The sequence below is a fragment of the Telopea speciosissima genome, chromosome 5 (genome assembly GCF_018873765.1).
Source record: "Telopea speciosissima isolate NSW1024214 ecotype Mountain lineage chromosome 5, Tspe_v1, whole genome shotgun sequence".
Taxonomy (NCBI): domain Eukaryota; kingdom Viridiplantae; phylum Streptophyta; class Magnoliopsida; order Proteales; family Proteaceae; genus Telopea; species Telopea speciosissima.
The window spans coordinates 58,857,610-58,879,895 of record NC_057920.1 but is presented as its reverse complement, the minus strand read 5'-3'; the positions used below and the strand labels follow the sequence as shown (position 1 = coordinate 58,879,895).

Sequence of the window (22,286 nt, the reverse complement as noted above, 5' to 3'; positions counted from 1 at the left end):
GGTTGGGTTGCAGAAGGGGGTAGCGGCGAGTGGGGTTAGGTTGCAGCAGGTGGTGGGGCCAGTGGGGTTGCAGAGGAGAAGAAGAAGTGGGGTTAGGTTGCAGCAGGTGGTGGGGCCAGTGGGGTTGCAGAAGAAGAAGGAGGAGGGTGTGAAGTTAGGGATGCCCTATGGGTAAAATGGTAAGTTTAGACCCTGGAAGGGGTATATTAGTCATTTGGGTGCGATGAACCAATTATAGGATTGAAAGCTTACCCGGTTGCGTTCTCCATTAAAATTAATTTCACTTCGTTTCTCTCACAACCAAATAACTCAACTAGGGAAAATTTTTCTCTTCACTTTCTTCCCTACTCTTGCAACTAAATGGAGCCAATAAAATTTTCGTTCTCATTTGAGAGATGTGCTTTCTGGATTTGAGAATGAGATTGCATACCTTATGGTAACTGTGGATCATTTACAAATCCTTGGTTGGGAATAACTATCACAACATCTAGTAACAGCTCTTCACTTACTAGTGTTGACCAGATTCTCAGAAGCAAAAGTGGACAAAAGACAGCGAGGGTACTAGTGAAGACACACAGGTAGTTTAGCACCTGCAGGGAACAAATATATTTGTTTTTTTTCTTCCCCTTAAATAAACAATTGGTAAGAGGAAATAAGATAGTACACCATGCCAAGCAAGTTAACAATCTATCTCAGAAATTCACCCATCTAGAATATATATATATATAAAACAAACACCAATAAACATGATTAGAAACAAAAACAGAGCAACATGACAAAGAGATTAAACGTGGTACAAGAATTTGAGACACACATAACAAATCTCCACCTTGACTTGAGTTCTCCTCTGCTAAGCAAACAGATTGTAGAAATTTTCATCTTTTCCAATAGGTCCTCCATGGGCTAAACTAAAATGCCATAAACACCAAAACGGGTACAAGAATTCAAGACAGGTACCTAAGCTAATTAACTAAATCGGTTGAGCATCAACTGTTGCAGTCCATCTAGATTCATAAGGAATGAAGATGACTCACTAATCATCTTTCGCATCAATTGGAGAACATGAAAGGTCGACAATGAAAACTTTGGTTAAGAGGACAAGTCAAGGCACCATCCATTTTCTTACGGGTTAATTGCAGCTAGAGAGAGTGGCTTTCCGCTTGTGCTTCAGCTGCTTCAATGTTTTCCCTGCATAATAGAGAGTAGTAACTTGCTTTTAATAGCTAATCCACAAGGTAGGTGACTTTTAACAATTTGTTAGATATTACTCATAAGAACCAATTCTAAAACAGAGGAACAGGATAAATAAGTAGTGAGAAATTTGAGGCTATTACTACAATGCCCAATTCAATAAATCCAATTAAATCAGATGCAGCAAAAGAAAAAAAAAACAGAAGAAGAAAGAGAACAACTATAAAAGCATAGTACGTACCTGTGCTAATTGTTTGTTTTAGTGAGCGCAAACTCTCCACGTAGAAACTGAACTGTAGATCCGGCATTCGTTTAAATCCCTTGAAACTTTTACTTTGGAGATGGTAATACCCTAAACCTATCTCTCGTGTCTCAATTAGCACCTTTGTATCCTCAATGTCTCTAGGTACATAATTAAAAAAATCGCCCTTCCTTTTATAGTGACGGGGTACGTGGTTCAAATCAATACTGTATTCTTTCACCCAGTAGTTGTAGTCTTTTAACATCCATATGTCCATTTTGGAACGTTTAGTATATGCAAAGCATAGCAACCCTCTCAACTCTAACAATTGGAGTTCAAGATATTGTAATTCTAAAGACTTGAGATCAGGACCACCTTCAGGATGTGGGACTAATCTGAATTCTTCGCTTTCGACATCAAACGCGATGATTGTATAATTAGGGTCAATCATATGCCCATTGTAGACGTCTGTATCAACCCCAGAATCATAATTGACCAGCCAGTGTATGGCTCCATTGACAAAAGCTGGAGGATTAGCATTGCTAGGATCGTATGGAGAATCCACCACTTTCCAAGCCCAAGAAGAAGAAGTATTAGTAGTAGTAGTAGTAACAGTAGAGCCTCTTCTTTCCATTCCCAAGGTAAAGACTTGACATTTTGTTGTGATTGAAGCAACCTCATCATCACTGAATCCATTTCGTGGTCCAAGAGGATAATGAGGGCCGATCAAACGAACTACTTTATACTCGTCAGTTGACTGAACATAACCGAAACCCACAGAAGGTCTACCACTTGAAATAGGAGGTTTTGGCAATGTTATGAATTCATGTGTACTGGGATTATAAATATGAACAATCTCATCGTCTTCAATGCAAACCAGATCGAAACGAGTAGGCAACACAATGGGGTAAAGTTGTTCAAACTTGACCTTAAGTCTTCTGCCTATTTGATTCCCTTCTCTGTCTATGGATTCTAGGAAAACGGATCGGAGATCCCTTTCCATTGAGTAGAAGAAAAAATTTTGTTGGGATTTGGATTGGTGAGAGTGGAGTTGAAAGAAATAAGAATCATTAGAGATCAAATAATTCCATCGTTTACATACGCACCTGAATCTCAAGAGGGTCTTCACGGGTAACTTCGAAAGCACGTTAATCAAAATATCTTCTAGCAGAAACAGGCGATCATGACCCATCATCATCTGTCTTGGACAATGTCTCTTAACCATCTTCTCCTCCATAATTGAGAAAAAACTCACCAGTGAAGAATGAACGTGTCCCCCAAGAAAAAGGAACAAAGAAGAAGGAACTTAGGAGAGCCCCTAGCTACTGCAATTGGAAATTAGGGCATAATAGCTGTTAATTGTGGCTCGAAATCCAAATCTGTCTTAACAAACCCGCCCGAAAATCGATTGGAAGGCATCCCTATAGCCTCAAAGCCATATCCCCACCACGCACTTTTGGTGTCGAGCCAATGAATTCCCTCTTCCACAGCGAGATCTCCCATCACGCACTTTCTCGATGAATTCCTCGATTTACCTTAAACCCTATTAAGGTCAAAGAGTTATAGTAATATACGAAGCTTTTTTTAGAAATCCAGTCATGGGAACTAGGAAGCCAAACAAATAATGCAACGCCACTGGGTTAGATTTGGAAAAAAAGATTCTAGGTCACACTTATTCAATATCTCAATCCAACGTCTCATGTGTGACACCCACTGTCTGGCTCTACAACTCTCATAAGTTGATCAAATTTTGTTTTGCATTTCTCAAAATTAAATGAGGGTGGGCCTTGGTGCAACGGTGCTAGTAATCAAGTGATCATGAGTTCGAGTATGGAAATAGTCACTTTGTAAAAACAGGGGTAAGGCTGCATACATTAACCCTCCCCAAACAACTGGTAACCAGTTCTTCCATCAACACGGCGTAGACCCTGCCCCTGCCCTCACCCTTAGGGGTGTCACCCACTTTCGGCTTTATAACTCTCACAAGATGATAAAATTTTGTTTTGCATTTCTCAAAATTAATTGAGGGTGGGCCTTGGTGCAACGGTGCTCCATTGTGATCAAGTGATCACGGATTCGACTCTAGAAACAACCTCTCTGTAAAAGCAGGGGTGACGTTGCGTACATTATGATCCTCCTCAGATAACCGGGAACAAGTTCTTCCATCAACATGTTCCATCCCCTGCTCCTGCCTCAGTGAGTAAGTTTACGTATTATACATGTATTAAACGTGTATTTGAACGTTCAATTAAAAAAAAATGTATTTTATCATATATTTCCGTATTAAGTGCACCCATATTATACACGTATTAAACATGAATTAAACGTGTTTATTACTTTTAACTTAAGTTTAGTTTTGTTATTTAAAAAAAAAATTCAAAACTTAAAGAAGAAAAAACGCAAAATAAAACTCTCGCACAATACGATTTTGGTCTTCTTCTCTTCGAACCCTAGCCATCGATTGCCCCCATTCCATTCATCTTTTTCTTCTCCGTTCTCATTTCAGTTCAAGTGACCGGCGAGACTTCCTTTGAGGCTGAATACCCCCTGCCCCCTTCCTATTATCTGTTCCCATTTCAATCCAAGTGGTCGGTTAATTGCAGCTGGGTAAATCGGTGATTGCAGAGGCGGACAAGCTCTGTTCCTATCCTTCTTCTCCGTCTCCGTTCACCAACGGTTGCAGCGGTGATTGCAGTGGTGGCTTGGTGGGAACACTCAATCTGAGGCTCTCTTCTTCGTCTTTGTAAGTCATTCCTCTTCTTTTTCTCTTTTTGCTTTTTTTTTTTTTTTTTTTTTTTTTGCTTCACCTTTGTGTGGTTTAATTCAAGGAACAAGATTTTCATAAATAAATATGATTCGCGTAACATGAGTTGACAATACAACTATTTGATGCAATAGATCATTGACTATAATTCTAATGCCATGTGAAGTAGTAGACCATTAAGCACAAGCTTGACTGCAAGTCATTTGAGATCTACAGATGACTATATAAATTTTTTAACCTGCTACTAAGGTACATGAACTTCTATTTGTGATGTTAGTTCATCTTAGAGATGGGTTCATTGATGTGAGCTCATGTTAGAGATGAGTTCTAGAACACATTGTCTTTTGTTTTGTTTTTTTTTTTTTTTAGGTCTGATGAAATATTTTTATTGATATTTTGATTTGTTAATGATAATCTTATGAGATGTAATAAAGGATAATATATTGTGTTTAGTTTAGTTGTGAGGTTTCTTTTTGATAAAATCATTGTCTATATGCTACTATTTTGTTTATTAAGTGGTGGATATCTATTACATAATGAATATATGCTTGTATTTTTGCTTATATAGTGGCCGTATTAAACACATATCGTTTTATTGCCATATGCGCTTTATTATGCCAGATTTTTAAAAAGTATTATTGTCGTCTAGTCCGTTTAATTGCCGAACGTATCCGTTCCCGTTCAGTTGCCGTTCCAGAACTTACTAACTAACGATTTGGGGAAAATGAGTTGTCGGTTTTTTCTCTTTTTTCACGCAATGGTATTTTTGTTACTTTACTCATTGATTTTAACGTTGTTAGTCTTACACCAACAAAATGGGGTCATGTGTTAACATTTTAGAAAAATATAGGGCACATGAAATTTTCCAAAACTGACAGATGTTTTATAATTACGTGAAACATTAAGGAAGGTACGTGAAAATGTCCCAAAGAAAAAACCTCCCTTCACTTCCTTCCCTACTTCACTTTGTTTCCCTTGCAACCAAATTCTCATTTGAGAGATGCATCCGCATTTCAAAATGAAAATGACAATGCATGCATGCATAAATAATTATTCAGGCCCTATGGTCCCTTCCGTTGGGAACATGTTGATTACTGCGACAACATATGGTAGCAGCTCTACACTAACTGGTGATGGACCAGAAGCAAGAAAATGTACAAAGGAAGGATCCAAACCCGAGAAGACATACACTTACCTTAGTACTTGGAAGGCTTTTCTTGAGGGCATAGAAGTCAAAAATCAAAACAAGGAATAAATATAATTGTTTTGCTTGTCTTTTTCCTGAAACAATTGCTAAAGGAAATAATAAAGTACACAAAAAAAAAAGAAAAAAGAAAAAGAAAACCCACCTAGAAAAAACAATTTTAGCCACACAATGCTGCAGAAATCCGCACCCAACAATTTGTTTAATTACGGGTTAATTGTTTGTTTTAGGGAGCGCAAACTCTCCATGTAGAAACTGAATTGCAGATATGGCATTTTTCTACTATGCGGAAATCCCTTGAAACTTTTGTTTTGGAGATGGTAATACCCTAAACTCTTCATATGTGTCTCAATTAGCACTTTTGTATCCTCTACAATGTCTCTAGGTGCATAATAGTCAAAATCGCCATTCCTTCTGTAGCAAAGGGGCAAGACGTTCAGATTAATACTGTACTCTTTCACCCATGTACCACTTATATGATCATTACCACTCTCGTAGTAGTAGTCTTTGAACATCCATATCTCCATTTTGGAAAGTTCACGTTTAGCACATGAAAGGCATAGCAACCCTTTCAGCTCCACCAATTGGAGATCAGCCCATTTTAAAGACCTAGGATCAGGACAACCTTTAGGATGTGGGACTAATCTGAATACTTCTCTCTCGACATCAAATGCGATGATTGTTTTATTAGGGTCAATCATATGCCCACAGTTGACCAGCCAATGAATGGCTCCGTTAACAAAAGCTGGACGACTATTATCACTGACAGGGTATGGAGAATCCACCACGTCTCTCCAAGTCCAAGAAGAAGAAGAAGAAGAAGAAGACTTTCTTTTCATTCTCAAGGTAAAAACTTGACATTTCATCTTGAATGAAGCGGCATCAACATTGAATCGATTTCGTACAGGGCCGTAATCAGGAGGAATCAAACGAACTACTTTATACTCGTAAGTTGACTGAACGTATCCAAAACCCACAAAAGCCTTACGAAGGGGGTCGGGCAATGTTAGGAGTTCATGTGTGGTAGGATTACAAACATGAACAATCTTATTACCCTCATTAATGCAAACCATATCGAAACGAGTAGGTAACACAGTGGGGATAGCATGCTTAAACTTGAACTCAATTCTGCTTTTCCGATTCCCTTCGCTGTCCATGGATTGTAGGCAATAGTACTGATCCCTTCCATTTGGATCAGGTGGAGTTAAGGAGTAGAAGAGAAGAGATTGTTCGGATTTGGATTTGGATTGGTGAGAGTAGTGGAGTTGAGAGAGATAAGGATCATTAGAGATGAGATAACGCCATTGTTTACATACGCGCCTGAATCTCAAGAGGATTTTCACGGGTAGCTTCGATAGCACATTAATCAAAACTTCTTCTAACTCAAACAGCCTCCCATCATGATCTTGGACTTGGCCCATCATCATCTTCTCCTCCACCGCCTCCATACGCACAATTGACATACCCTCAAGAAAAAGGAACTTAGGAGACCGTACCGGAAGTAAAAATTAGGGCAGAGAAACTGGAAGAGGAGAGGTGATAGAGAATTTAGAAACTTGCATAGACCCCTTTTAAGGTCAAGACTCAAGACTCAGGAGGTTATTAATATACGGAGCTTTTTCAGTCACCCAGTACTAGTGGGAATAGGAAGCCAAACAAACTATGCATCGTTTATGGGTTAGCTTTGGACCGTAAGATTTTTTTTTTTTTTTTTTTGTTTGTTTTGGGTAAAGTTGGACCGTAAGATTCAATAAGATTTTGTTTTGCACTTCTACAAATTAAGGGGAAATCTCACCCCCCTCTCCTCTAAGTTTTCATAATATCAATCTAATCCCAAGTTTTGAAAAATTATAATGCCCTCCCCTACTTTTTAAAGATTCTATCAAATGTACCCTAACTGTGAAAAAACGCCATTAAGTGAATGATGTGGGCACCCAATCGCACATCCAACTGCACACCCGAGTACCACTGCAATTCACCATCATACGAATTGTTATCGTCTATGGTTCCCTGATCGGTGCGGTTCCCTAGTGCCTCTCACAAGAGGGGGGTGGGACCCTCCAGGGGCACTTGATCGAATACTCTGCCCGGGTGGGGTCCACCCTCCTCTTGTGAGAGGCACTAGGGAACCGTTCCGGTCAGGGAACCATATACAATAAAACTTCCCATCACACCACCCTCTACAAGCCATCATAACCCACCCCATCACTTAGCCATCTGGGCCTAGATCCCTTGGCACAACCCATTGCAAGTCTCCACCACCGATAACTCCCGCAAAGCTTCTGCTTCCCCTATGCCATAGCCTAACCTTGGGATGGGTTTGTGAACCCTAGGATGGTGGGTGAACCATCCTCTTTTTTTTTTTTGGGAAAAACTACGTTTACCACTCCTATAGTTTGAATCTATTACGTCTACCACCTTTGTACTTTAATCTATTTCAAAAACTTCTCCTTTATTTTGGTAAAACCTTACAACCATACTCTTACCGTTAGATTAGAACAGTTAAGTGATGATGTCATCGCCCAATTTTAATCTAAATACCCATACTACCCTTAAAACCGAACTCTCTTCTCTCTCCTCTCACACTCCTCTCCAACGGTAACCTCTCCTCTGCTCTCTCCTCTCTTTCTCTCTCTCTCTGCCGGAGCAGAAGAAGGATAATAACAATCGCCTCTTTTTGCTTATTTTCTGCTTCGCCGTTGCCGGCACCATTTTGGGAAACTTCCCTGGATTTAGAATTGGCGACAACAACCGATGCAAAGTACGAGAATCCCAACCCTGCCTGTCCACCTCCCCTTGTTCTTCGTTCTCCATTAATGAGCGATATTCTGGTTGTGATTTAGGGGAACTGATTTCACCACCGTCACTGTCTTTCTCTTCTTGGGTTTTCAGATCATGAATTCCTAACACTAATTGAATTAACGAATGAAGTGACATCAATCCAATAAAACATTAAGAGAAAGAAACCCAAAAAACTAAATAGGAGAACCCGTAAAAAGAGGAATGGTTGTTGGCGGACTTTTTTTCTTTTTCGTATCTTGCTTTCTCTTCTTTGCACCTGATGGGATGGTGAGGTATTATGGGTCAGTTAGTGTATGTGAAGATGATGGTGATGAGTTCCTCTCCTTGACACTCTGTAAAAGGGCCGTGCAAACTATTTTGTTCTCTGGTATTTCTTTATTGGGTATCGACAGATTACAGATCCAAAAAAGCAATAAGAGGGAGATGGGCAGGTGGGTCTGCTGGAATTTGAGGGTTTTGAATTGAGGGGTCGGTCTGAAAACTTGGAAGCAAAGTGTGAAATGTAAATTAAAGAAGAATATGGAGAGTGGATGTTACTTTTGGGGACTGCGAAGGACGGGAATTTAGAAAGAGAAACGACAGAGAAGGAGAGAGATAATGAAGTGGAAGTCAGCATAGACAAGCGAGTAGTGACTGAAGCTTTTGCATTCAGTACACACATTGTTGGATGAAAAGAAGAGGTTACTGCCTTTCATCTGACCATTAACTCTCAACTGAGGCTTTAAATTTCCATTCATCATTGTATTTGGATCTTATAAAAAGATCCAGACTAGGCGGATCGTGGTGAGGTGCTTGAGATTTTTTATGCATGGTGGAAGGGATGGTTCCTGTGAGATTTTTAGCAGGGGAGACAGAGAGGAAAGAGGGAAGAAGAGAGGAGAGGTTACCGCCGGAGAGGAGTGTGAGAGGAGAGAGAAGAGGGTTGGGTTTGAACCATGGTTTTAGGAATCAATTTTGACCGTCGGAGTCGAACAAGCCAGTTGTCGACATTCTAAGGGGTACTTGAGTATAGGGAAGGGAAAAACTGACTTTTCAAATTAATAGGAAATATGATAGGGCAAACCGTCTTTTCAATTTAAAACTAATAGAGTTAGCACTTAAGGGTACAGATACAATTAATTAATTTATAAGGGTGGTAGACATAATAGATTCAAACTACAGGGATGATAAACATAATTTTCTCTTCTTTTAAGGTACACTTTCATCGGATTTCACGGCAGTTAAATGAGGTTGGGTTAATTTTAGAAGTACTGTTTTTTTGGTATTCTTGCGTGACATAATTCATGAGTACTAACAAACTTTGAGATTATATAAATCTTCTTTTTTTTGGTAGAAAGCAGGGCTATTCATTCATATGTGCCTAACGCCAAAAGAAAGAAAACAAGAAACATAATGCAGATAGCTGACATGTGATACACAAGGTTTCAAAACTAACAAGGTTCAGAAACCAGTGAGAGACATATGGTCTTGACATACATGTCATAGTCGGGACCGGTCGGGGGAGGGAATGGATAAGAACCACATCCCAAGGAAACTCGCTGTGGATACAACATACATAATGAAACGCATGCACGAACGTGCCATAAAAAAGGAATACATCAGCAATAAACAAAAAGAAGACATCATTTTTTAAGCCGCATGCCAAACACGCCTTGAGATACAGGGAAAGTCACAATATGCACGTGGTCCAATGAAATTCTTGATGGTCGTTGCATCGATTCTAGGGTGCATGTTCCGAGTAGCTTCACCATCTCCAGCGACGGTGACCACCAATCGAAAGGGGGAAGGGCTTCGATTCCTACCAAATCCAAGGCGCCACAAACGCCGGAACCTGCAAAAACTGCATAGCCACAGCAAAAAAAAAGGAAAAGGAAAAAGAGAAGAATGGAGGCGCGTGAGAGTGAGGGAGGTGGTGGTGAGGGCGATGTCGAGGGGGTGGGAGAGTGAGGGCGGTGGCGTGGCGGATAGAGGGCGGTGGCAAGGAGGATGGCAAGGAGGATGGAAGCATTGAAGGTGGTGGCGTGGAGGATGGGGACAGTGGGCAGGGGTACATTGAGGATGGGAACAGTGAGGGTGATGGCATGGAGGATGGGGGTAGTGGGCAGTGGGCAGTGGGGCGTTGGTGAGGGCGATGGAGGTGGCGGTGAGGGGGGTGGGGGTAAGAGAGGTGGTGGTGAGGGTGATGTGGAGGATCGTTGTCATCGTCATCGGCGACACCCAGGATCATGGTGGCGGACTAAGACTAAACCTCACAAGGAGAAGCCACATCATTGGGACGGAGAACTTACACGCGACAAGGGCGGAGAGATAACACAACAGGGACGGAGGGATTCATGCGGCGACGAGGGAGGTTGCAGAGCTCGTAGCGATTAGGGCATGCAACTTTCTTTTCCTGCGTTTGCCTTAAAAAGGTTTACGCAAGTTTCTAAAATCTATATCGTCTCTCCTCATCTTCCAATTCCTCTGCCCTAATTTCCAATTTCGGTACGGTCTCATAAGTTCCTTTTTCTTGGAGGGCACGTCAACTGTTATAGCACACGTAAGTTAGATGACTCATCCAGCAAAGCCAAAACTGATCGGGTCACGTAGAGCTTTCCAGTTACTAAACAAACTCTATCTCTTGTAACAAATTAAGTGTTATCACATGTAACCCCATCTTTACCCTATCATTTGTAACCATCCCATCCTGTATTATCACATGTAACCACTTTACTTTTATCTCTTGTAAACAATACAGATTATAAATTCAGTGGAACTCATCACACAACGTTCGTGAATGAGTAATCCAATTCAATATTTTACAGCTCTTAATTAATAGATGATGATGGGCCATGATCGGAGGGTGTTTCAGTTAGAAGATGTTTTGATTAATGTGCTATCGAAGTTAACCGTGAAGACCCTCTTGAGATTCAGGTGCGTATGCAAACGGTGGCATTATCTGATCTCTCATGATCCTTATTTCTCTCAACTCCACTACTACTCTCACCAATCCAAATCCAAACAATTTCTTCTCTTCCACTCATTAACTCCAACCGATCCTCCAAGGGGAAGGGATCCAGGATCCCCCGCCCATTTCCCTACAATCCATGGACCGGGAAGGGAATCCAATAAGCAGATTTGAAATCAAGTTTAAGCATTCGGATATCCCCAAGGTGTTGCCCACTCATTTCGATCTGGTCTGCTTTAATGACGGTAATAAGATTGTTCATGTTTGTAATCCAAGTACACATGAAATCATAACATTGCCAAAACTTCCTTCCCCCCTTACTACCGCTTTTGCGGGTTTCGGATATGTTTGGTCAACTGACGAGTATAAAGTAGTTCGTTTGATTCCCCCTAATTATGACCTTGTAGCATATGGAAACATTGTTGATCCTGCTTCATTCACAACCAAATGTCAAGTCTTTACCTTGGGAGTGAAAAGAAAGGGCTCTAGCCCTGTGTCTGCGCAGCAAAGCCAGGATAGGGCAGCGCGCCGTAGAAGATCTGTGTTGAGTTCTTGTTCCTCTTTTTCTTCTTCTTCTTGGGCTTGGAGAGACGTGGTGGATTCTCCATATCATGTCAGCCGTGATAGTCCTCCAGCTTTTGTTAATGAAGCCATCCACTGGCTGGTCCTCTCATTCTCAATTCAGAATGAGCATACATGTCTCAAATGTGAATTTGGTTGCAAGAGAAACAAAGTGAAGTAGGGAAGGAAGTGAAGGATGGTTTTTTTTTTTTTTATACCTTTTGAGTCATTTGTTTGCGAGGGAAACAACGTGAAATAAATTTAACACAGCTGTTTTGTTGAATATAAAATTTTAAAAATTTGTAATAGAGCTCACTTGCCTAAGTTGTAACCTACCAGACCCCATCCCTAGGGTTTGAGCTTCATTCCTCTAGGGAAGATGGAGAGGGAAGAGCCGAGAGAAACCGAAAAATGAGAGGGTTTAATCTATGGGATTAAAATTTGAAAATGGTGTCAAATGTTCAGGTCGGGTTTGGCAAAGCGAGAGGGTGAGAGATGAAAGTGGATTACTGTCCATGCATTTTTTACCGTTGGATTAATTACATGCCATATGTCTAAATCTTAGGTGGTGCTGCACCGCCGAGCCAAATCTAGAATTAGATGCCCGCCTCCCTTTGTGCTGGCCTACTGGGTGACCTGATAACCCCAAAATTTATTATTTAGTTTGTGGGGAAATATCATCCGTTCTCCTCTAAGTTTCTATAATATCAATCCAATCTCCAAATTTTGAAAAAATGATAATGCCCTCCTTTACTTTTTAAAGATTCTATCAACGGTGGCCTATGTGACTAATGGGGTTAATACAATAGTTCAAAAGACGATATTACCCTTATCTCTAATATCACCTCTTTCTTCTTCCTCCAATAACCCTACCCGCTCCCACCACTCTGCATCTCTAAGTGACCAAACATCGCCGCAGGAGTTTAAAGAGAGATTTTTTTTTATTTCAGGCGATGAGGAGAACAGACTACTCGAGATCGAGTTGAAATAATCAGATCTATACCGAAAATTTCGTTCAAAGATGTCTGAGAGAAAGGAAAGCTATGAATCTTTCCAAAACATCCGCAAACTGATCCTGAAGCTTCTGAAATAGAATTGAAGCCTCAACAGAAAGACGAAAACAAAAATATCGGGAACCGCCTTGATTTGTGCAAGAATAACCGATCGCAATTCGAGAGAAAGTGGGAGATCTTACGAGATGAACTGGAGCTTTGATGTGTTTTACGACTTCAGAACTGCACCGATTCTCTCTGGCTATATTGTGTTCGAAAATATCGCCGCCCACTGCTGCCCGCTTCAAAACCTCATTTTTAAATTTTTTTCATTGAATCCTTCCTCTTCTTTTTCATCTTCGTCTTCTTCACAGAGAAGTGAAAAAGGAGGTGGGGCAGTAGGATGAACAGGGGAGGGAGGGGTAGGGAAAGGGAGTGGCTTGTGTCATAGGTCAAGTGAGTGGTGGGTGTGCAAGTTGGAGGTCAAGGGCGATAGGGGGTGAGCACAGGTGTTGTGCAGGAGGGCTAGCTGTGTAGCCTGTGTTGGGCGGAGCAAAACAGGATGCACACAGTGAGGGCAGGGGGTGAGCACGAGGAGCAAGGGAGCTCCCATGGAAGAAACAGAATGGGATGAGATGGTTTTAGAGTCTGTGGCATAGGGGAAGCAGAAGGTTTGCGGGAGTCATCAGCTTGCGGTGGAGACTTGCAATGGGTTGCGCCAAGGGATCTGGGTCCAGATGGCTAAGTGATGGGGTGGATTACGATGGCTTGTAGAGGGGGGTGTGATGGTGGTTGCAGTGGTACTCGGGAAATTAGCTCGTCTCCAGGGAGTCCAGCACGCCCAGGGAGCTGTCAGTCATTGGGATGTGCCGCACACATCCCTAGACATGCATCGAGATGTGTGCGGCACAACTCAACCGTTGGATACCCCCTGCCAGCACCCTGGGCGTTGGGCTCCTTGGAAACGATCCTGATCCGATACTCGGGTGTGCAGTTGGATATGTGATTGGGTGCCCACATCGTCACTTAATGGCGTTTTTTAACAATTAGGTTACGGTTGATAGAATCTTTCAAAAGGTACGTGAAGGCATTATCATTTTTCAAAACTTGGGGGTTAGATTGATATTATAGAAACTTAGAGGGGATGAGGATGATATTTCCCCTTAATTTGTACAAGTGCAAAACAAGATCTTATTGAATCTTACGGTCCAACTTTACCCCTAACCCATAAACGATGCATACTTGGCTTCTCATTCCCACTAGTACTGGGTGACTGAAAAAGCTCCGTATATTAATAACCCTCTTGAGTCTCGAGTCTTTACCTTAAAAGGGGTTTATGCAAGTTTCTAAATTCTGTATCACCTCTCCTCTTCCAATTCCTCTGCCCTAATTTTCCACTTCCGGTACGATTTCCTGAATTCCTTTTTCTTGGAGGGTAATATGTCAATTGTGAATATGGAGGCGGTAGAGGAGAAGATGATGATGGGCCAAGTCCAAGATCATGATGTACATGTGAGGCTGTTTGAGTTAGAAGATATTTTGATTAATGTGCTATCGAAGCTACCCGTGAAAATGCTGTTGAGATTCAGGTGCGTATGTAAACGATGGCGTTATCTCATCTCTGATGATCCTTATCTCTCTCAACTCCACTACTCTCACCAATCCAAATCCAAATCCGAACAATCTCTTCTCTTCCACTCCTTAACTGTACCCGATCCAACGGTTTGGGATCCTTACCTACAATCCATGGACACGAAAGGGAATCGGATAAGCAGATTTGAGTTCAAGTTTAAGCAGGTTATCCCCACAGTGTTACCTACTCGTTTCGATATGGTTTGCATTAATGACGGTAATAAGGCTGTTCATATTTGTAATCCTGCCACACATGAAGTCCTAACATTGCCGGAACCCCTTCGTAAGGCTTTTGTGAGTTTCGGATACGTTCACTCAACTTACGAGTATAAAGTAGTTCGTTTGGTTCCCCCTGATTACGGCATTGGACGAAATCGATTCCGTGTTGATGAGGCTACTTCATTCAGGACCAAATGTCAAGTCTTCACCTTGGGAATGAAAAGAAAGGTCTCTACTACTTCTTCTTCTTCTTCTTCTTCTTCTTCTTGGGCTTGGAGAGACGTGATGGATTCTCCATACCCTGTCAGCTATTCAAGTCGCCCAGCTTTTGTTAACGGAGCCATCCACTGGCTGGTCAACTGTGGTCATATGATGGACCCTAATAATACAATCATCGCATTTGATGTTGAGAGAGAAGTATTCAGATTAGTCCCACATCCTAAAGGTTGTCCTGATCCTAGGTCTCTAAAATGGGGTGATCTCCAATTGGTGGAGTTGAAAGGGTTGCTATGCCTTTCATGTGCTAATCATAAACTTTCCAAAATGGACATATGGATGTTCAAAGACTACCACTATGAGAGTGGTAATGATCGTATAAGTGGTACATGGGTGAAAGAATATAGTATTGATTTGAATGTCTTGCCCTGTAGCTACAGAAAGAAAAGCATTTTTGACTATTATGTACCTAGAGACATTGTAGAGGATACAAAGGTGCTAATTGAGACACATATGAAGGGTTTAGGGTATTACCATCTCCAAAACAAAAGTTTCGAGGGACTTATGCATAGTAGTGAAATGCCATTTCAACAATTCAGTTTCTACTTGGAGAGTTTGCGTTCGCCAAAACAAACAATTAGCCCGTAAGCAAATTTTGTGTACTATTTTTTTTATTTTTTTTACTCTCTTATTTCCTATTAGCAATTGTTTATCTAAAAGAAAAGCAAAACAATTATATTTGTTCCCTGTTTTGGTTTTCAACTTGTATGCCCTCAAGAAAAGCCTTCCAGGTACTAAGCTAATTGTATTTTTCTCGGGTTTGGATCTTTCCTTTGTCCATTTTTCTTGCTTCTGGTCATCAGCAATAAGTGTAGAGCTGCCACCATAAGTTATCACCAGTAGGCAAGCTTTGTATCTTCTATTATTGGAAGTTCCTATCGGCCATCTCAGCGATACCTTACATTAATTGGAATGTTTCAATTTTAGAAAGTACGGGTTTTGCTACAGAGATATACTTTCCTAATTGGAATAAGATTATAATTATGGACACCTTGGTTCATATGGTTTCTTATTTTAAGTGGTTCTTATTATTGAAGCATAGAACCTTCTACAAAATTATTTCCTATTGAATTTTTTTTTTTGCTAAAAGGTCAAGTGTATTAATGAAGAAAAAGAATAAAATTAGGATACAAAACGGACAAAAGCCCGACACATCAACAAAAAAGCTAACCAAACTCTCCCACCTTCGGCATGGCCATCAATGGAGGAGAAAGGAAAACAACACAGGAATAAAACATCCAAAACCGCATTACATAGGACAGAATCTAGGACGGTGGTGAGCATCGTGCAAGACCTCAGCTTGCATAAAGGGAGGAAAAGGAACACGAGAAGATGAAACTGTCAATCTAGCAGTTGATTTTGCTAGGAAATCTGTGAGACGATTCGCCTTTCTAAAACAGTGGGACACTTTCCACTCAATAGAGGAGAGGAAAGACTAAAGAGAGACCCAGGCTTGATGCATGAACCAAGGCATTGCCTTCAATGATAGCAATAAGGCAACTGAAATTGAATCACACTCCACCCACACCTTGCGATAGCCGAGGTCCTTAGCCATTCCCAAACCAAAGGCAGCTGACTCAAACTCAGCTTCAAAGTTCAATTTGATCCCTAGGAATTTCTGAATGAGAATAAGACGTTTGCATAATCATCTCTAAATATGCTTCCTGCACCAGCCCTTCCTGAATTTCTCGGAGAACACCCATCCACATTTAACTTTACCCATCCTGGAGAAGGTGGATACCAAAAAATTTCCATCATATCTCTATGAATACGTGGTTGCACTGAGATGCCAAGGCGTCTACTTGAGAGAAGTCTTTCCAGACAAGAAACACAACCCTTAAATTTTAGGGGATAAGAGTTGGATTTCTTACTTTACAAAATCCCAAAGTTGAAAATTGGACCGCTTTCTACCATCAAATCGCCTTGCATTGCGTTCCACCCATGCAAATTAAGGGATTAGAACAACCCCAGCTAACCAAGCCTCTTTAAAAGAAAAAATGCGTAACTTCCGTTTCCACCAAGAGGAAAGATTTTCAAACGAAGAAAATCCCTGCCACGAAACACCAAAAAAAGTCAAGAACAGATCCCAGACAGCTCTAACAAAGATGCAATCTATGGAAATATGGTGCATGGATTCAGCTGCCTTCAAACATAGAACATAGCATGAAGGAAATGAAATTCCTCTAGAGCACACCTTGTCATTTGTCAATAATTTCCCATGAATAAGTCTCCTAGCAAAAATTGAATGCCTTGGATAAAGAAACTTATCCCACACCAAAGAAGACCAAGAGACCACATTCCCTCACAAAGAACTCTTGCCTTTATTTATTATCTCCTAAGATTCAAAAATTAACTTTCTATATTACCCCTGTTTAAAATCATCTACACATTCATTTAACAACAACTTAACACAACTACTCCATAAAAATACAAAAAAAGGGTTGTTCTCTGCTGGGGAGCGCATCGGGGTGCAGGCTGCACCCAGACACCTGACTCAAGATGGGACAGCTATTTCAATCATTGAAGGGGACGGGACGGTTATTTTGCCCACCCCCATGTGTCTGGGTGCATCCTTTGCCCCTACAGAACATTTTTCCATCAAAAAAATTTTCATACACGACTGTGTAAGCCGTGTATATGAGAGGATGGGAGTTTCTAGGCAATAGTTAATGGGTGGGGCTTTATGACTTTTCCAACTCTTTGTGAGAGTGGACACGACTGTGCATAATTACACGGCCGTGTATGAAAACTTCCCCCAAAAAATTTTACCACAACTTAGAAAGACAAAAAAGAGGTTTAAAAGAAGTTGATGATTAATGCGTATTTGATCCTTCTTAAAATGTGGATTCTTCAGTCTTTATGAGACTTACATGACAATGGTGTTGCTGACTGTTTACCAAAAAACAAGTGTTGTTGACTGGCCAGGGCTCCCCAGCAAGTCAATAGACTATGAAACCCCAACAAGCCAAATACTATATCTTATACCGTAAGATTGGAATCTTTGTCTAGGAGACTGTATCACCTGCGTTGGGTCATGGGTGCTTCATGGTCACCCAAGAATTGTGACATGTGAGTGACCTTCTCTCTCGGACATTTTCCCAAACAGCTTAGGTGCAAGTAGAACAATTCCAGGGGTCACAGATATCTAATTGTTTCGGAGTATAGTTTTAAAGTGGCCCCCACCAACTAAGACATCTTGGCCATTAATCCGGTGAAGTCACCTCTTTGATGAGGTACATGATATATCGAAGGCTAATCAGGCGAGGCATGACAGAGACTTTGATGTCTTTATAGTTAATTTCTACGTTCCCTCTCCGTGTAGCAATAGACAATGTGGGGCCACAGTGATTAAAACTCCCCAACTTTCTAGTTGGGGATGCAGTGATTGTAAACCGATTGAGACACCCTATGACTATAACAAATGGTTGAAACCTAACACAGGTGACACCGGGAATCAGTTAGATTATTCTAAACTGATTGGTAGTCTCATGTATGCAATGAGTTGCACTAAGCCAGACATAGCCTTTACGGTAGGCATGCTGAGTCGTTTCACTAATAATCCTGGAAAAGAGCATTGGGATGCTCTATCGAGGCTGATGAGATACCTTAAGGGTACTCAAGGTTATGCTCTATGTTATACTGGACGTCCTCCAACTTTGGAAGGATATTCTGATGCATCTTGGTGCTCAGATTTGGGAGACAGCAGATCCACCGGTGGTTATGTATTTACACAAGGAAGAGCAGCTGTAGCATGAAAATCTAAGAGACAGACTAGTATTGCTCTGTCATCTATAGAATCGAAACTTTATGCTCTAGCTTCTGTGGGAGATGAAGCAGAGTGGATAAAGGATCTGATCATGGATATTCCATTGAAGAGTTTTAAGTTAAACTCTATATCTATATTCTATGATAGTAAAGCAACAAAGACGATTGTGAATAACTCACTCTTTAATGGTAAGAGGAGACACATCAGGCTGAAACAGGCTATGCTGAATTATAGAACAAATAAGGGATTATCACTTTGATTAATATGAGATCGAAGGATAATACGACAGATGCCCTTACAAAGGGATTGAACAAAGATCGAACATTCAAAACTACGGGGGAGATGGGGTTAAAGACCATTTAGTCAGGTCTTAACCTAACCCAATATTATTTTGAATTATTCGAATCTCATCTAGCCTTGGTAAGCATTCGGGACAATTTACATGTTTCAGATAACTTAGTAAGGTTACTAAGTATGAGGGTTTGTGAAACCATTCCAAATTTGATGGTGTAGCAAATTTTCATGTGAAGTTTCCTTACTTTGTTATTCCACAAAGGAATATGGAAAATGTCTGATATGTTTCAATGATATTGTGCTAGTCTTTATGTCATTCCAAATTTGATGACATGTCTTTCATAGTATGGTGTACCATTCCAAAATTGATGATACAACATAAATCTATGACTGATATAACGAACACAGTATTCCAAATGAAAACATTGTATGGTTCTTATGATAGAGACTATATAGGATCGAGTTCTTGTAAAGAAACTTGATGATGATGCTTATGATTTTTGATTTACCTTCAGCCATATATGAAATGTACTAAGTTTTTATTGTTGAACTAGATACTATTGTGCAAATGATTGAATTCATAATATCTTATGAAATTCATATTTGACAAATTACAGAGAACGACGAAGATGGAGGAGAACGGTTGAATCTGGATCTCGATGAGGATGACTTACTTGATGAGTAAAGTCACATGGATTGCAAGGACTTTTTCTTTTGATTATTTTTTTTGATTTAGCCACTTGCATGTGGAACTTCGGATTTATTGTTGGGTTTAGTTTTGATCTAAAACCCTAGTTTTATTTCTTGAAGTTTACTTATTTCTTATTTGATTTATTGGATTATTGATAGTCAATTTATTCAATTTATATTGATTCAATTACTGATTGAACAATGGTTCCTATACATGTGTAATGGATATATGTAGAACATAGGAGGAGATTGTAAGGGTATTTATGTGATATCCCTTCATATGTTCTAATATAATCCTACTTGTATTAATGCCCAAGCTGTGAGGGGCAATCTAGTAATTAGTTCATCTGACCTAAACCCTAGTTTCCCTATATATACTAGCTGGAGGCAGCAGTCTGGGTATTCCAAACTAGATACTCAGGATGTAATGCTTTAAGCAATCTTATGCTTAAACCCTAAACCTTAACAAGTGGGTCAGTCATTTGTCCTTTATGTGTTTAGATGCAAGCGCCACACAGCCTAAGAGCCTCTTTTTTTCCTATTAAGTTCTTTCAATCTAGAATATCAAAAAATTCTATGTTGAAAACCTCATAGATTTGGTGGGTGACGTTTCAGTATTTGGAGCCTATAGTGAGCTACTTATAACTAACAACTCTCTTCCTCTTGTCAACACAAATTCTCACCCGTGATATCCTTGACATTTAACATCTGTAGAATTTCCAAGATCCAATGGGACTCTACCAATCCCAAGTTGACTCATTTAATGTCAACCGATGCTGGAGAAGTTTGGGTGGAAACGGGTGTCAAGTGAGCTGGTCAGGTCATTCCTTCCTTGGAGAAATTGTACTTTGACTCAGCCCAATCCAATCCCAATAATTAACTGAAATCCATTATATGTTTAAATTACAAAGGACAGTTTTTATATATTACAATTTTTGGGGATTTCTGTGTTTAGGTAGTTGATTGAAGGATTGTATAGACCCATTCTTCTTTTGAGGTTTTTTTAATTAATTTACTATTTTGAAATCTTCTACATTTGGTGTTGGGAATTAAATTCAATCAATTATTATGCTTAGTTTCTGTTTGTCTCTTTGCAATTTCATCATTTATGTTTTTTCATTTATTTGCTCATTTTGTTACGTGTTATTTGTAGGTCTGGAAAGCCATCCGTTCAAAACAGTGGTAAAAACATGGATAATCCCTCTGGTGTTGAAAGTCAAGCTGCCAAGAGACTGAAGCTAGAAGAGGACCACCTACGAAGGTGAGAGAAACAATAAATTTAAAAAAAAAAAAAAACAGATAGAGAAAGTTGTGCGTCCCTTTTCTAGTAGTTTCTTATATTAACCAATTTTGGGAATTAAGTAAATCTTTTCAAAATGGAAAATAGTTGATGTAAAACAAATTTGAAATCTACTAAGAAATTGTCCCTTAAAAGTACTACTATTATATTTAGTAATGGGAGAAAGAATACTAACTAGTGTTATGCTTGGACATGTACCTGTGCCCAGACACAGCCCAGTGTAAAAAGACCAATGTTGCCCTAGATCTAGCAGCGCCTGTCTTTTCATGCTAGGCACAACACCGTTAGCATTCCTTTTCACGGTAGTAATTGATCTAATTTGGTCATGTGTCAAAATTCAGAACTCTAATCTAATAAAACTTTGGTAATAGAATGAGAAATTCTAATCGACTATTGGGACCTTGTACAAGCCTGAACAGGTAAAGAATACTCAAATCCAATACTCTTCCATATATTGCCATGCATCTTACTTTGTGAAAAATTAATTGGTATTTTTTTTTCTATAGTTTTGAATTTTCAAATGCTTTATTTTGCTACTTGGCAACTCAATTTTTCTAGAACTTGACATGTAAACAAGTTCTACTATTATATTTAGTAATGGGAGAAAGAATACTAACTAGTGTTATGCTTGGACATGTACCGCCTGCTACGACACGCCCAGGTGTAAAAAGACCAATGTTGCCCTAGATCTAGCAAATATCTTTTCATGCTAGGCACAACACCGTTAGCATTCCTTTTCACGGTAGTAATTGATCTAATTTGGTCATGTGTCAAAATTCAGAACTCTAATCTAATAAAACTTTGGTAATAGAATGAGAAATTCTAATCGACTATTGGGACCTTGTACAAGCCTGAACAGGTAAAGAATACTCAAATCCAATACTCTTCCATATATTACCATGCATCTGACTTTGTGATAAATTAATTGGTATTTTTTTGTCCTATAGTTTTGAATTTTCCAATGCTTTATTTTGCTACCTGGCAACTCAATTTTTTTAGAACTTGACATGTAAGCAAGGTACATTACGGCCTATCTATCCACAAGATTTTAACTCCATTTGACCAAGCAAGTGGCATACCATCTGTCTAAACAAGTGGCATAATGAGATGTCCCATCCATAGAATCTAAGGTTTTTTTTTTTTTTCTTGATAAGCAAATCATGTTATAGCAAAGGAGGAAAACAAATATAAATATATATAAGACAAGGGCAGTCCTTCAAGCCTTAGAGGCTAACCTCCTGGACTAAGGATCACGACCTAAACCCACTGAATCAACTCCTTAGAACCACAAAAAACACCAAAGAAAATTACAAGGTCAAAAGACCCCCACACCAATTATATCACTGGCACAATACTACTCTCTACCCACATAGGCAGCACTCCCCATTTTTGAGCTAAGAAGATATT

The 22,286-nt window shown here is 39.9% G+C and overlaps 2 protein-coding genes across 2 annotated transcripts in view; both read left to right on the top strand.

The window, feature by feature from the left end:
• The first annotated feature begins 10,188 nt into the window (after positions 1-10,188).
• Positions 10,189-10,575, top strand: LOC122663152 (protein argonaute 18-like). Its single transcript, XM_043858853.1, has one exon. It carries the CDS (start codon positions 10,189-10,191, stop codon positions 10,573-10,575), a length of 387 nt encoding a protein of 128 aa, XP_043714788.1.
• Positions 10,576-14,157: 3,582 nt separating this feature from the next.
• Positions 14,158-22,286, top strand: part of LOC122663150 (F-box protein At3g07870-like) — a 32,674-nt gene continuing 24,545 nt past the window's right edge. The window contains exons 1-2 of the mRNA XM_043858852.1: positions 14,158-15,413; positions 20,733-20,840. Of these exons, the coding sequence (XP_043714787.1) occupies positions 14,158-15,413; positions 20,733-20,840 (1,364 nt within the window). The remainder of the gene's footprint in view (positions 15,414-20,732; positions 20,841-22,286) is intronic.